Source organism: Rana temporaria, chromosome 3, assembly GCF_905171775.1.
Source record: "Rana temporaria chromosome 3, aRanTem1.1, whole genome shotgun sequence".
NCBI classification, from domain to species: domain Eukaryota; kingdom Metazoa; phylum Chordata; class Amphibia; order Anura; family Ranidae; genus Rana; species Rana temporaria.
Window position 1 is genome coordinate 427626832 of NC_053491.1, and position 16644 is coordinate 427643475.

Sequence of the window (16644 nt, forward strand, 5' to 3'; positions counted from 1 at the left end):
AAAGACTAGAATTGTATTGATGTCCGAATATTTATGGACCTGACTGTATATGTTTTCTAAAGTGTAGGGTTTTATTTAATTTTAATGGTATTGGGTATTGCTGGGTTAATCTTTGAACATACCATGTACAATTCTTTTCACAATATACAATTTTTCACCTTCAGTTTTTAATGTGTTTTATTATTGACCTTCCCCTCTTGAACGTGAGAAGTGGATGTTGAGTATTAATACAGATATTATGAGAATGAATGAGTGACTTATATAGCGCTACACATGAGAACTGAATCGCCTCTAGGCACTTTTTGAAGCCAGTGTCTTCCTGGCTGGTGCGGTCATTTACCCCGTAGGATCTCGACACGCTTGGGACATACAGTCATACACACATATATACATATATTATGTATTAGTGCTCATGTCATTTGTTTAATCAACCCCCATTTTCTATGGACTTACTGTCTGTGTGTTGGTTCCTGCTCCTTCTTGTTCTCCATCTGAAAGTACAGATTTTCAAGTTACTACAAATCAACACAATGGGGAGCTGGCTGCCTATGGCCTAGGTCCTCTTATATGCCCATGCATAAGATATTGGGAAAGGTGGATTTGGCAAGCAGTAGTATATCCCTTGCACTAGACACTGCAGTTACTCAAAAGCTGTACACACATTTGTTAAAAAGTTTGTCTGCATAGGTCGCATTAGGCAAGTGTGGAGCCACATCAGAGTGGCTGCTCAGACTGCATGGCAACCAAGCACCAGCTTTGTTAATAGGAAAAGTTAACTGTCAGCTCGCGCTCCCCTGTCCATTTTTTTTAATGCTATATTTAATATAGCATTAAAATATTTACTTAACAAGGTAGTAATGATGTGCACAGTGCCTATAGTAGCTACTCATATTTTTTTTTATTTTTTTATCACAGTTAGACCAATTAAATATGATTTATGTTAGCTGGAATCACTGATACCGAGTCCTGAACATACTAAATTTAATCTCTACTTATTATGCTATGCTTATGGGAAGGAAACAGCCAAGTGAGGAAAAGACGAGACTTAGATGGACTGCGGTGATCCCTGAATTGACTGAATCCCAATGGGAGGAGGTTCTGCCGTCTTATCTCCCTACGGTAATCTCCGCTAGGGACAAACTAATACAACTGAGATACCTGCACCAAATGTACTACACACCACACAGATTATATATGATGGGCAGAAGAGAGAACCCCGTTTGGCATAAGTGCCTGGTGGCAGAGGGCACCTTTATTCATATGGTTTGGGAATGTAACAGGATTCGACCGGTATGGTCGCAGGTTACACAGTTTATTACAGATACTTTTGATTAGGGTTGTCCCGATACCACTTTTTTAGGACTGAGTACAAGTACCGATACTTTTTTTCAAGTAGTCGCCGATACCGAATACCGATACTTTTTTAAAATGTGTCCCCAAATGCAGCCATGTCCCCCCACAGATGCAGCCATGTATCCCCCCATCCAGCCAGCGTCACCCCCCCATCCAGCCAGCGTCACCCCCCCCATCCAGCCAGCGTCACCCCCCCATCCAGCCAGCGTCACCCCCCCATCCAGCCAGCGTCACCCCCCCATCCAGCCAGCGTCACCCCCCCATCCAGCCAGCGTCACCCCCCCATCCAGCCAGCGTCACCCCCCCATACAGCCAGCGTCACCCCCCCATACAGCCATGTCACGCTTACCTGCATCCCCGCTGCCGCCGACTGTGTAATACGGGCGGGAACATTACAACTTTGAATCTCTGTTATGATTGGCGCCGCGCTGCGTATAGACACTCCCCCTCGCTCGGGATTGGACAGTTCACCCGAGCGAGGGGGAGTGTCTATGCGTGGTGCGAATCATTACAGCTATTCAAAGCTGTAATGTTCCCGCCCGTATTACACAGTCGGCGGCAGCGGGGATGCGGCGAATGGCGGCGGATTACGGCGTTTCGTGGCGGCGGGCGGCAAGTATTCTATTTATGTATCGGGGCGGGGTATCGGCGTCTGAGTACCGCCGAAAAAACTCGGAATCGGTCCCGATACTAGTATCGGTATCGGGACAACCCTACTTTTGATCTCCCAAATATATGTAGCCCACTTCTATGTCTCCTGGGCATTGTAGAGGATGAATTAATGAGTAATAATATGCAAATCTTTTTAAGATTGCTCTTCTATGTCAGGAAGCTAATTGTCCTGAATTGGGTGAAGAGGGATTATCTCACTCTGTCTGCTTGGAAGGGACTAGTCAATACTAATGTCACAATGTATAAAATGACGTATGAGGCGAGAGGTAGTAGGAAAAAATTTCAGAATGTATGGGGTAGATAGGTGGATTCCATGGACACCAACTCTGGAGAGACGTAAGGGAATGTTGCTCTTGACTGAATCGTGTGAAACTTATTGTGCACTTACTGTGGTGAGAACTGGGGATTGGAGAGACAGCGGCACACAAGGTTTTTTTTTTGTTTAGGTTACTTTGTTTTCTATGCCCCTATTTTTTTTAATCTTTTTCTTTTTGTTCTATGATGGCTATAGCGCTTTGGGTCTATTCTGCACGATGTGGACTAATGTCCTACTTAGTGTCTCCTAGACAGGAGTGCGAGGTTTAGCAAATAGCTACAAATTGAGAAAATGCTGTATGCACTTTAGGAAATTCCATGTTAGGATTGTTCTCGGTCATTTTGATATATATGGAAATGCAGGATGGGGAATTTCTTGTCGTCCCCATTGTAAGAATGTTTTTCTACTATTCTTGTAATTTATATGCAATGTCATTTCCTGTGAACGTGTATATGGCTAATCCATCTCTTCAGCCGGCGAATCCCTGCACCATAGGAATGATCATACCGGCGGTTCCGCCGCTTGATCGTTCTTATAGGCGGCGGGAGGGGACGCCCCCCCCCTTCTGCCGCCATCCGGTGCTTCTCCGGGCTCTCCTTTGCCATCGGAGACCCAGAGAAACGATCCGCAGGCGTCCGATGGAAACCATAGAGTAGACTGGTGATCGTCGGAGGCCCGGGCGCGATGTTATGACGTCACGCCCGGGTCCCGGGAATGTTAACACAGCCGCAATCGCGGCTGAAAGCATTAGATCGGTGAATTTTTTTTCACGATCTAATGCTTTCCAGCCTGGAGGAGAGATGTGGAGTCTTATTGACCCCGCATCTCTCCATAAAGAGTACCTGTCACAAACATTCCTATTACAAGGGATGTTTACATTCCTTGTAATAGGAATAAAAGTGATCAAAAAAAAAGTGTGAAAATAAAAGAAATCAAGTAAAATAAATGTTTTTTTTAAACGCCCCTATCCCCGGTAGCTCGCGTTTAGAAGCGAACACACATGCAAGTCCCGCCCACATATGTAAACGCCGTTTAAACCACACATGTGAGGTATCGCCGCGTGCGTTAGAGCGCCAGCAACAATTCTAGCACTAGACCTCCTCTAACTCTAAATTTGTAAAAAAATAAAATAAGCGACGCCTATGGAGATTTTTAAGTACTGAAGTTTTGCGCCATTCCATGAGTGTGCGCAATTTTAAAGCGTGACATGTTAGGTATCTATTTACTCGGCGTAACTTCATCTTTCACATTATACAAAAAAATTGTGCTAACTTTACGGTTTTGTTATTTTTTAATTCACAAAACTGTTTTTTTCCCCCAAAAAAAAGGTGTTTGAAAAATGATTGCGCAAATACTGTGCGAGATAAAAGTTGCAATGGCCGGCATTTTATTCCCTAGGGTGTCTGCTAAAAAAACATATATAGTGTTTGGGGGTTCTGAGTAATTTTCTAACAAAAAAAATTATGATTTATGCATGTAGGAGAGAAGTGCCAAAATAGGCCCAGTATGGAAGTGGTTAATATTCGTTTTTGTAACTTAATTCTGCATAAACAATTAACAGTGTAATTTCATGAGATAATTTATCAGGATGTGTTTAGGGGCGTAATTAGGGGTGGGGCAGGGTAGAGGTTGGGTGGAGCAACTGGTGGCGAGTAACTCTTAGGCCTGGCTAGTAGCTCATGACTTGAAATTTGGAGTCCTGACTCAGACAAGGTTGAGCTTTGTTTAACTGTGGAAAAAACCCACTCCATCAATCAGAAGTAGTCTAAAGAATGCCTTCCTCTTTTCATCTATCACCTCCTGTATATCTCCAAGATCCCAAATAATCTGCGTTTCCTGCCCTCATACCCTGATAATGCAGCTGAACTCTCACTCTAATAATATGACCACAGCATCCAAATCTGACTTTCAGCTGAGGATCAGGTCAATTATGGATACCTTGGGGTACTTCTAACAAGCTTGTCCAATGTCACAATTGAATGTTATCACATCAATGACTTGGCCAATCCATACATCAAGGTAGGTGCTAATTGCATGTGCACTGCTCAAGCCCATTAACAAGTCACGCGGGAAAAAAAAAAGTGGTAGGTTGCAGGAATGCATAGTTGCCTCCTTGTCAGTTGCTCCATTTTGGCCTGACAGGAAACCTGCACAAATATATCCCAACATGAATAAATGCCCAAAGCCGAGTCCCAGAAGGGACCTACATTGGGTTCCACTGAGCTGGATATGTTGTGGGTACCCCCCTGACTCAACTGTTTTCAGAGTCGCCATTATGGGTCTAGCTGTGGCCATCTGAAATACTTCTAATGGGTAACAGTCAGGTATTCCAGTGCAAGCATCTACCCAGTACACTGCTGAGCGAGGCATTTCATGGTCATGGGTGGCCAAATGGAGTCCACCCAAAACAGTTTGAACATACCCATATAATTCCAACAGATGGACAGTGGTAGAATAATGGGAGCATTTACACATCCAACCCAATCGCTCAACAAAATACTTCATAACATGTCTACACACATCAGCATCTCACCTTCTTCCGATTCCGACTCTTCACTTTTTGCCCCATCACCCTCATTGCTTGCCTTAATCTTCTTCTCTGCTGGCTCTCCTCCTTCTGCTCCCAGCTTCTTCTGAAAGTAAAAAAATGCAACGTTTCTGATACCGAGATGCCAACACTTCAGGTTTCATGCCTGAGTGCACAGAATTATAATGGCTCTCTCCCAATTGCCAGTTTTTTTTTTTGTTACGTACTCAATACTCAGGCTTCAAGTACTCAATACTCAGGCTTCAAGTACTCAATACTCAGGCTTCAAGTACTCAATACTCAGGCTTCAAGTACTCAATACTCAGGCTTCAAGTACTCAATACTCAGGCTTCAAGTACTCAATACTCAGGCTTCAAGTACTCAATACTCAGGCTTCAAGTACTCAATACTGCACAACCAAGACTTTCACCCAGCACCAGTGGCTGACACCCCTAGAAGAGCTGCTTATGCAGTGGCAATGCACACCTGAGCACACCGAGATGCCCACCCTTAGACAGCTCTTTCAAAAAGTTGGGTAGTGGCAAGCCTCTAACATCAGATGGAAGCCCTGATTATGCTAAACATGACAGATTTACATGTAAAAAATTTAAAGAATCCATCCAACAAGATCTGCATGCATGAATAATAAATTACTGAAGAGGATTCCAATACAGGCAGTCACTAAACAGGCTAAAGGGACAATCCAATCATACATTTCTGAGGGACTTTGACATCAAAGGCAGGTTATCTTTGGGGTAAGAGTAGTTTGAGACCCGTTCCAAACAAAAGCAGATTACAGGATTTAGGAAGGCAAGTATTTAAGGCCGGCCATACACGGTGCGAAAAGAAATTGGCACGATTCCCCCATCACCACAGACAGTGTTGACAGTGGAAATCAGCAATGGTCTTCTCCTGGCAGGGGAAGCCATGCCGCTGGGAGAAGACAGTGATTGTCACTATAGCAGAATCTGACAAGCTGGTTTACCCAAGTTGATCAATTTAATAAAATCAGCCTACCCATTAACAGTTCGAATCTCGGCCAGTTCCTGCTGAACCGTGTATGGCCGGCCTTAAAAGCCTCTAGTGTTTTGTCGCAATGCCCAAGGGGTTGATTTTAATACCACTCACTTATGCAAAAAGCATTCTCCTTTTTTATAATTAAAATATTTCTCAGTAAATCGATCAATTTGCCATGTATAGAAGGTAAGGCCAGGAAAACAGCATCTCCCGCCATTATAAACTGTAAGTTTGCTCTTAAAGTGAAAGATAAGATAATGTACGCACTTTTTCCTTCCAAAGTCTTCTGGACCTCTGCTTGAATCCTCCTCCGAAGTAAGAGTTGCCAGTGAATGCCCTTAGTCCCTGGAAACCAGCTACGTTTTGGAATGGTCCTTGGCTCAAGAGTGGCTTGGGATAGCCAGATCCGCCAATAGCTGGATGGGGTCTGAAATTACCTCCAAGTCCTCTGCTTACATCCCTCCTCCACCCCACCTGGGAAAGTTGGGAAGAGTGTTGAGCTCTCTGATTTCCATATCCTCCATCTGTCTCAGAGAACCCGTATCTACCTTGATCCATTCGACTGTAGGGACCATAGCTGTTCAACAGAAATTACAAGGAGAAAACATTTTAGATAATAGCCAAGATAATTCTCTACATAAAAATAATAGATTTAGTAAACTGAAAGCCCTACTTTTGGGTGCATGGTGACTAGAAAAAAAAATAAAGTACAGAGCCTTGCTGCTAAAACCGCCTTGAAAAAGTTTTCATACCCCTTGAAAATTTCTACATTTTGTCATGTTACAACCAAAAACGTAAATGTATTTTATTTGAAAGACCAACACAAAGTGGCACATAATTGTGAAGTGGAAGGAAAATGATAAATGGTTTTCATTTTTTTTTTTACAAATATCTGAAAAGTGTGGCATGCATTTGTTGTCAGCCCCCTTTACTCCGATACCCCTAACTAAAATCTAGTTGAACCAATTGCCTTCAGAAATCACCTAATCAGTAAATAGAGTCCACCTGTGTGGAATTTAATCTTAGTATAAATACAGCTGTTCTGTGAAGCCCTCAGAGGTTTGTTAGTTAACAAACAGCATCATTAAGCCAAGGAACACTTCACATCAGGGTCAGGGATAAAGTTGTGGAGAAGTTTAAAGCAGAGTTAGGTTATAAAAAAAAAATATCCCAAGCTTTGAAAATCTTAAAGAACACGGTTTAACCACTTGACAGGAAGATTTGTCCCCTTAATGACAGGCCATTTTTTGAGATACAGCACTGCGTCGCTATGACAATTGCGCAGTCGTACGACGCTGTACCCAAACAAAACCGACGTCCTTTTTCCCACCACAAATAGGAGGTTATTTTGGTGGTATTTGATCGCCTCTGCGGTTTTTAGTTTTTTGCACTATAAAAACAAAAAAAATAATTTTTGACTTTATCATTATAAATATTTTTTTTTTTAAATGTCTTCCTGAGTTTAGGTCGATATGTATTCTCTACTTTTTTTACAAAAATATCGCAATAAGCGTATATTGATTGTTATAGAATAGGGGATAGATTTATGGCATTTTTATTATTATTAAAAAGTAATGGCGGTCTGCATTTTTTAGCGGGACTGCAACAATGCGGCGGGCAGATCAGACACTTGAGACCATTGACATTTATACAGCGATCAGTGCTAAAAATAGCCACCGATTACTGTATAAATGTCATTGGCAGGGAAGGTGTTAACACTAGGGGACGATCAAGGAGTTAAATGTGTCCTAGGGAGTGTTTCTAACTGTGGGGGGATGGGACAGACTGGGGGAGGAGCATTAGGTACAGATCAGTCTCCTCACCCCTGACAGAACGGAGATCTGTGTTAATGCGGCTCCATAGTCATGCGTGCCCCCTAGTGCTCTTAAAGCAGCCGACATACAGCTACAACGGCTCACCCAGAGGAGTCAACGTGCCGCAGTATAACTGACAGCTGGTCCTCAAGTGGTTAAATCATCTAAAAATGGAAACAGTATGGCACAACTGCAAACCTACCAAGACATGGCCGTCCACCAAACCTGACAGGCTGGGCAAGGAGAAGCAGCCAAGAGGCCCATGGTTAATTTTGGAGAAGGTGCAGAGATCCACAGCTCAGGTGGGAGAATCTGTCCACAGGACAACTATTAGTCGTGCACTCCAAAATTGGATCTTTATGGAAGAGTGGCAAGAATAAAGCCATAAGAAGTCCAGTTTGCGAGAAGTCATGTGGGGGACACAGCAAACATGTGGAAGAAGGTGCTCTGGTCAGATGAAACCCAAAATGTAACGTTTTGGCCTAAAACACTGTGGCGGAAAACACTGCACATCACCCTAAATACACCATATCCACCGTGATACATAGTGGTGGCAGCATCATGTTGTGGGGATGCCTTTCTTCAGCAGGCACAGGGAAGCTGGTTGATGGTGAGATGGATGGAGCCAAATACAGGACAATCTTAGAAGAAAACCTGTTCGGGTCTGCAAAAGACTTGACTGGGGTGGAGGTTCACCTTCCAGCAGGACAATGCCCTAAACATACAGCTACAATGGAATGGTTTAGATAAAATCATATTCATGTGTTAGGTCTGGACTTTGACTGGGCCATTCTAAATCCTATTGAGAATCTGTGGCAAATCTTGAAAATTGCTGTTCAGACACTCTCCATCCAGTCCTACAGAGTTTGAGCTATTTTACAAAGACGGATGTGCAACAATTTCACTCTAAATGTGTGGTAGAGACATCCCCAAAAAGACTTGCAGCTGTAATTGCAGCGAAAGGTGGTTCTACATAGTATTGACGCGGAATACAAATACACGGCACACTTTTCACATACTTGTAAAAAATTTGGAAAACCATTCATCATTTCCCTTCCACTTCACAATTTTGTGCCACTTTGTGTTGGTCTATCACATAAAATCGGTTTACGTTTTTGGGTGTAACATGAATACGTTTGCAAGGCACTGTATTAAAGTTACCCTGATAATCTCCTCTTCTCACTACTACCACTGCTGTGCTAGCCAGTGTCAGGTCACCAGTGCAATCAGTGAGACCAACACAAATTCTCTGCAGTAAGGAGATGAGATTGCATGGGAAAATATTTAACAATTTTAACATAGTGGTTTCAGCAGTTGGCAAAACTAGACATATAAAGGTTCTCTAATCAACTTTCACCTACAAGTAAACTAATCTTTTGTGTAGTTTTAGAAAACTACAGCAATGATCTTATAAAAGTACAGGGTCACAAGAGCTTTGATATATCCTAGAAATATTTAAGTGTATGGCTGGCCATACATTATACAATTCTCTTTTATATTTACCAAAACCATATTATGGAGGTCACACCCAAACACTTTCAATTTGTATTTAATCAAGCAGGCCCTTGTACTACATAGCTACTACTGAATAAGAAAATTGTATAATGTTTGGCGAGCCTAATCCCTTGCCTTTGGTAAGCAGAAGACCTCCTTTACCCTACCTGGTTTATATAGGGTCAGCACTGAATCTACAAAAAAAAAAAAAAAAAAAAAAAAAAAAAAAAGGGCTGGGTTTCTATTCAGGGAAGATGAGAAGAGCAGAGTCCATGTCGGTAAAGTCAAAACCTACAGCGCAGACCCTGATCTTCCTTGATGTATGAGAGCTGTATGTTCATAATATGCCAGGGGTCTTCAAATGTTCTAAACAAAAGGGCCAGTTCTTGTGCCTACAGACCTTAGGGGCCAGATGGAGAAGAAAATGCCCCATCAACAGTATGAGTATGCCATGCCTCAGGGTTGGTGAGTAGTGGATGTAAAATAAAAAATTACCTAGCGACTGTACTTGTGGGAGGAGCAAAAATACCCCATTGTTGGCCACAGTAAAAGGAATAGCGCCCCAAAGGCAATTCAACCGGTCGCATGTGGAGACCATTTCACTATCCTGACCTCATACAGGCCAAGCAATGTGAAGGAAGACATCTGCTTACCAAGAATAAAGTTTTAAACACAGGCATCTGCTATGAGGGCCCTGAACTTTTAGCAAAACTGCACTTACAAAAATTACAAACTTATCAATACCCTGGCAGTTTTGAAAATTATAAATGCAAGGGATAAGACAGGAAATGCAATGTGTGAAATAATTTTCAGATTAGATCATATACACCCTACATGCTATATAACCCATCACCAGTGTATATTCAACCATACAAAAAAAAAAAAAACTCACATACAAGAAAACTGGAATCTTATTGGTCGCCACACTTTAAGGTGAAACTGTCACTGAATATATCTAATACTGCAACTGCTTAAAGAAACCCCATATCTGTTCATTAAAAAAAAAAAAAAATTGTACACACCGTTTGTAAATTAATACTCTTAAAATTACACAATTTAATTTTGAAGCAGTTTTCTATGACTGCAAAAGCAATTTTAAAATTGTAATGTTTGCACCTACATTACAGAACACCTTCAGAACTCTATTTTCCCCGTTTGTGAGACTGGCTCACTGAGCTTGAGGTAAAAATCTTAGGTATCCTGAAATGTGGCATACAAGCCTTCATCTCTTGGTTTTCTCCGAATTGAAGAGGGCAGCAAAGCTTCAGTGCACACATGTTGGTGGTTCTAGTCGGTGGTAACCTACAGTGGCATTGTTCAAGGTGGAGAAATTGTCTATTTGGGCTTCATGATTGGACTACCAGGAAGATTGTCACACCTGTAGCCCAGATTTTTATACATTTAATTGCCTTCATCTCTCGATCATGTTACCGTCTACAGGGGTGGTAGGGAAGCACTGTTTATATTACAATGAGATCGAATGTTTTCCCTGTACTCCCGTTGGAATACCAAATGATCATTAGCTTCTGTGATGGGCTCATAGAGCTGAAAATACTTCAAATTTTAATTCAAGCTCATTTGGAGAGCCTTTCATCTGTGGTGACCTTATGACCATCTCCGGGGTGCTAGAGAAGCACCATTCCTTAGTGCAAGACCGGGACTGATGGTTTCACCGAAACCCTTGTATATGGTCAAACGATCACCTAAATTTGTGATTGGCTCACTGGGTTCAAGTTCAAGGCATCCCTGTAAAGAGCCTTTCAACTCATGATCAGTTGACCTTACATTTAAAGAGCTGGTGGGGAAGAAATGTTCATTCTGTTTTAACACTGGGTCTGATTAAGTTTTTTTTTATCAAGTAGGAGTAGAGAATATCTTTCTGGAGTTGCACTTCTGAGTATCATTCGGGAAGAGAGGCAGTTTGCTAAAAATCCTTGATATGTACTGTATATTACTAGTCTCAACAGGATTTTCCCCCAAAACAGTGGGGTTTCACTTTAAGAGTAGGTATTGCTAAAACATTGCCCAGGATCCTATGAGCTTGGCCACCCTCTTCAAGTAGGGCAAGGAACTGACTTGTTTTGCATTTAGGACTTTTACATTCCCCCTGTCTTCCACCTATTCAACAGAGCACCTCAAGGTGTTATGGGACTTAAAAGTCAGAAGTGAAGGCTCCCCGTTTACTGAATGTAGCAGAGTGTCCCAGAGGAAGCCTGGGAAAGTCGTGTTCAGGGTTTATAGATTTCCCAGGTTCCTCTCATATACATTTCAGAATCCCTGATCCACGGTTCAGTGCAAGGTTTACTCCTCTTCCCACTGGCAATTTAATCTGACCTGGAAGCTGTAGCCACTGCTCTCAGCCTGGGGATCAGACAAGTCCTGTCTGGGAGAGCTGAAAGGTTGGTAAAAGCTAACAAGCTGTATATGTGGAGGCTTGCTCAGCCTGTTAGTTAGGCTTGACTAGGCTTTTGTTTTGGTATTATTAGCCCATATAAGTTTATCTGCTTCTGCAGCAGTGGCTAGCTGTTCAAACAGCATCTGGGTTTGGCCCTGTACAGCACCAAACTGTTGGTACAGAGCCTTTGTTTGCTCCTGGCCGATAGCAATGGTTTGCCGTTTTGCAGCGTTAGATAACACCAACTGTTTGAGGATTGCCTCCATGTTTAGGCACTCAAAAGGTACCGGCCCTTTAAATAGCAGTTCCTTGCTATTAATGCCCGCAATCCTCCACCATATGTGAGGTGGGGATAGACAGCGGGTACATACGCCCCCTGGGGTAAGCAGTCTCAGGCACATATACCAAATCCAGTGAGGTCAGTGACAAATAGCGTTGTGTTTATTGCTATATACAAGTCTATTCACAGGTGCTGTACAGTGTTCCAGAAAACAAACAGGGAAAATAAAAAGTCTAGCGGTATCTCGGCACTAACTGCACAAAAATACAGGTCCTAACAGGCTGAGCAAGCCTACCGCTTGTCAGCCTCCACATATACAGCTTGTTCGCTTTTATTAACCTTTCAGCTCTCCCAGCCAGGACTTGTCCGATCCTCGGGCCGAGAGCACTGGCTACAACTTCCTTGAGGCGATTCAGTTCGCATATGTAGCGCTATACAAGTTTCTTACTCAGAGCTTCCAGGTCAGAGTAGTAGTAAACCTTACAATGGACCATGGATCAGGGATTCCTAAATGTATACAAGAACTTGGGAGATCTATAAACCCTCAACAGGACTTTCCCAGGCTCCCTTTGGAAAGCTCCGCTACACCAGAAACATGGGAGCCTCCTGCTCTTAAAATTATACTGCAAGTTGCAAACACTATAAACAGTGACAAGTTCGCTTTAAAGTGAATCTGTGGGGACAGAAATATGGGACCTGCCATTGCTGTCTTAATACTGAAGGTATAGGCTCCGTGGCTGTCATTTTGTTCAGTGACTAGTGAGCCACCATTTCAAGCAAATAACCATCAAGTTCACAGACTTCGAGCCTGTATGAAAAAAAAAAAAAAAAAAAAAAAAGCCAGCAATGGTCATAATTCTGTCCTAACAAATTCCCTATAATCTCATCCAGTTTTCATAAAACCATCTCATTGTATCCTCAGTTGACATCCATCCATGTGTTACCTATCTCTGCCAGATCCCAAATATTTTGCTCCACCATTAGAGGCCACCGGGTATGAGGTCATCCAGGAATTTGATACAAAACTGTTTGAACCAGCAGAATCATAACCAAAGTCAAACGTATAATCGTAGGACTCATAGCCTTCAAAAGAACAGTAGGAAAGAGGTTCTTTAAATAAAATTTCTTATGGACAATGATAACTTATCTAAAGGATTACTCCAACGTTAGTCACTTTTCTGGCTTATTTAACATTCTAAATCAGGGCAGGAAAATTCGTTTTGTGAATAGTATTCATTATCCATTGTGTTTACTATACATGTATAAAGACCTAAACTGGAACTAAACCATCTTATCTTTTACAGCCAAGGAAGCTACCATTGTGGTACAGTTGCCAGGGAGCAATGGATCACTAGCATAAACCATTTTTTTTTTGGAGTCGCCTCCAACATAGTCCATTGGGGACATCCTACCTCTCTTTGTACTAGGGACCACTGTCAATGGGTGGACAAGTTGGGAAGAAGTCAAAAATGTCAATTGCCACCAGAGGAGAAAGAAAGGGAATAACTTCCAACAGGGGCACATTTTCCAGTGGCAACTGTCAAAGGTGGGATTTTTACTCATTTTATGACCTAACTTACTTCCTGTTGTGTTCTTTAGAGAAAGTCATATCTCACAGGGTCAAAACGCAGACATACGTTTTGACCCTTCCCAAACCCAATAAAAAATAAAAGATTTGCCTCACATTCCGCTTTAACTTGTATTTTTAGAAGTGATCTTTATCTTCTCTGCCAAAAAGCTTAATACCAAGGAGTGTGCCACAAAATAAATAAATAAAATAAAAAATAAAAAACACCTTCCTGACTTTTAGAGCATCAATAAAGAAAAGAGTGTACTTTGCCTATACAGTGGAACCTTGGTTCAAGAGTAACAAGCATTTAGAATAATGAGCAACTTTTTTTTTTTTTTTAAATCCTGACTCGGTTTGCGGGTGTTACCTCGCAACACAAGCAGAATTCAAGCTAATAGGGTGTGCATTTGGCCAGAGGTGCGGAGGCACCGGTGACACTCGGAGCGGTTCGGAATCTGTTCCCGAACCTTTCCGAGATCAGCCAAGCTATCCCAGAGTATTTCCGAGGCTCTCCGGTGCCCCCCAACTCTGACCACATGCGGTATTGCATGCCATAGAAGTCAATTTGGAACAAATTATCTTAGTTTTCATTGACTTCTATGGGGAAACTCGCTTTGATATGCAAGTGCTTTGGATTACCAGCATTCTCCTGGAACGGATTATGCTCGTAATCCAAGGTTCCACTGTACCCCAAAAAACGCAGATGGCCGTATAAATAATTTAGAAGGCATGTAAATGGTTAGCAATTGTAAAGCATCCAAACTTAAAGTGGGGGTTCACCCTATAAACCCAAAAAAAAATAAAAAAAAATTTCTTCTACCATAAAATCAGGCATTGTAGCGCGAGCTACAGTATGCCTGTCCCGATTTTTTTTTATCCCTGTACTCACCGTGTACTCGTACATCGAAGATACCGACTCCCCTCGGGGAATGGGCGTGCCTATGGAGACGGAGGATGATTGACGACCGGCTCTGGCGCGTCACGCTTCTCCGGAAATAGGCTTGGCTCTTCACGGCGCCTGCGCATAGCCTGTGCGCAGGCGCTGTGAAGAGCCGAGACCTACTCCGGCTGTCTTCGGGGAGAGTGACGTGCCAGGGCCGGCAATCACCCTCCCTCTCCATAGGCACGCCCATTCCCCGCGGGAGCCGAAATCTATAATGTACGAGTACACAGTGAGTACGGGGGTAAAAAAAAAAAAAAAATCGGGACAGGCATACTGTAGCTCGCGCTACAATGCCTGTCTCGATGGTAAAATCGTGTCACTGAGGGTGAACCACCGCTTTAAAGCCTGCAAAGCTGTCAAACACATTTATCACCCAATGGCGAGGTGCAGAAGAGGGAGGGGCCTGACTTTTTGGTTATTATTTGCATATTTAGGAATTCTCGGTTTTTGGGCGCTGTAAAAAAAAAAAATAAAAAAAAAAAGATATCAGTAGCAATTATGTTAAAACAACTAATGAAAACTGTAAACAAATGGAGGTAATGAACATTATTCACAAAATATGTTATTTCACCAGCCCCTTTTATGGTATTAAATGTGTCACATAGTTGGAGTTACACTATCGAAAGCCACAGAAAGACAAACGTACAGTCAGCAGCAGTATGTGCAGCAAAGAGAAAGAAAAAGATCACTGTAGGAAAGTCAAAGTACTCAGATGCAAGCTCCAGCGTTACTACACAATACAATATTCTGTGCCTGCCCCCGATTAACCTATTATATTAAACCTGTAAAAAATGAAAATATTTAGGCCCAATACTCAATCCAGGAAGTGGCAACTGATTTGCTACTGAGGGAAGAATCATAAAATAGCCCCCTGGGAGAGGGTTATGTGTATTCCCCCCGCGCCCCCCCCCCCCCCCCACACACACACTAAAGAACCATATTACATCTGTGAAATGTCTGATGTGACCCTCTACAATACATCTTTACTAAGGCTAGCTTGACATCTGGACAGGTGTGCGAGTGCGTGTAAATCACACGTGTTCCTGTATCCACATGCAGTCACACTGCTTTCAGGAAAACGCGTAGGTGCCATGTACTCTTTAGAGTACCCCCGTGCATGGAAAAACGCAGAAATGCATGGTGGCAGAGCACTGCATGCTTTCCGTGCAGCTGTGTTTTTTTTCTAAGGTTCTGGGACCTTTTTCTGAAGGAAACACAGGTACAGCAGTCCTTTCAAATGAATGGGCTGCTGTGTCTGCGCAATCACGGAACTGCACAGATGTGAACCTAGGCTTAGTGATCATGTATTGTACATGCATGCATACGACCAGTTTTATTCTCTACCATATAGGGGCTTAATCAGAATTCTTGTATATACTAATTTACTTCCACGGGAATCAATAACCATCATTAGCAAATCAAACTGCCATAACAAGTTAGTTTTTACTGCAGTAGGGTCTCACCTTCTGGCAGCCACAGTGACTAGTGGAATGCAGGGAAGAGGAAAAAACATACTGCAGTTACCTGTATATCCCGGGTTTGCGTCATGCTTCAGCTGTTTCCATTTACCAATGGATGGCATATTTAACCTAAGCACTGTAAATAGCAGCATGAGGTTATCGATTTATGGCAGAGTTTTCAAAAATAAAAAAAAAGAACTAGGTTCAACCACAGAAAAACAAAACCCACAGAGATAACCTAGGGTGTCCCCAGATGGGCAGATCTCCCTCCAAAAAGCGGTGAGCTGGAAGCTATCCATCCTCGCATGAGCATAGTGAGCTTCAGGGTGATGCTTGACTGATGCCAACAGTGGCATTCATAGTAAATTTTTTCTATTAAAATGTAAAACAATGGCACTCCTTCAATCCAGCACATTATTATTACATAGCCCTTTACTGTCTGGTTGGAATTGCAGATGGGTCATTGACCTCTACATTTTGGGCCATTTATCCAGGCCATGGTAGATCTAGTAGTAACATTCAACTGGACTCATTTTATAATTTGCACTCACCACAAGCATGTGCCTTGCATTCTCATGCTCGGCATTAAAGCCAAGTAAAATCCCCCAAGGTCTCCTAGTCAATTCCAGCAGTGTTCAGTAAACCAGTGTTCTCCACATGCAAGAATAAATAAGTGCTTGCAATAGTGAAGTACTGTAAAACCATTTATTAAAACGGAACACACAAAATCTCCAAATATTGCACTCACATCCTTCCACGAAAAACAAGGCACTTCAAACAAAATCCGTTTTCAGAAGCAAGAG

General features: G+C 42.4%; 1 protein-coding gene across 5 annotated transcripts in view; it reads right to left on the bottom strand.

The window, feature by feature from the left end:
- AKAP8L (A-kinase anchoring protein 8 like) overlaps nt 1-16644 on the bottom strand; it is a 55163-nt gene that overhangs the window by 23573 nt on the left and 14946 nt on the right. For 3 of the 5 annotated variants that reach the window (XM_040346277.1, XM_040346275.1, XM_040346278.1), the window contains exons 2-5: nt 12813-12951; nt 6153-6462; nt 4875-4974; nt 454-491 (exon numbers count right to left, since the gene is read on the bottom strand). In XM_040346277.1, the coding sequence (XP_040202211.1) occupies nt 454-491; nt 4875-4974; nt 6153-6462; nt 12813-12951 (587 nt within the window). The remainder of the gene's footprint in view (nt 1-453; nt 492-4874; nt 4975-6152; nt 6463-12812; nt 12952-16644) is intronic. The other 2 variants (XM_040346276.1, XM_040346279.1) reach the window with 2 other exon arrangements.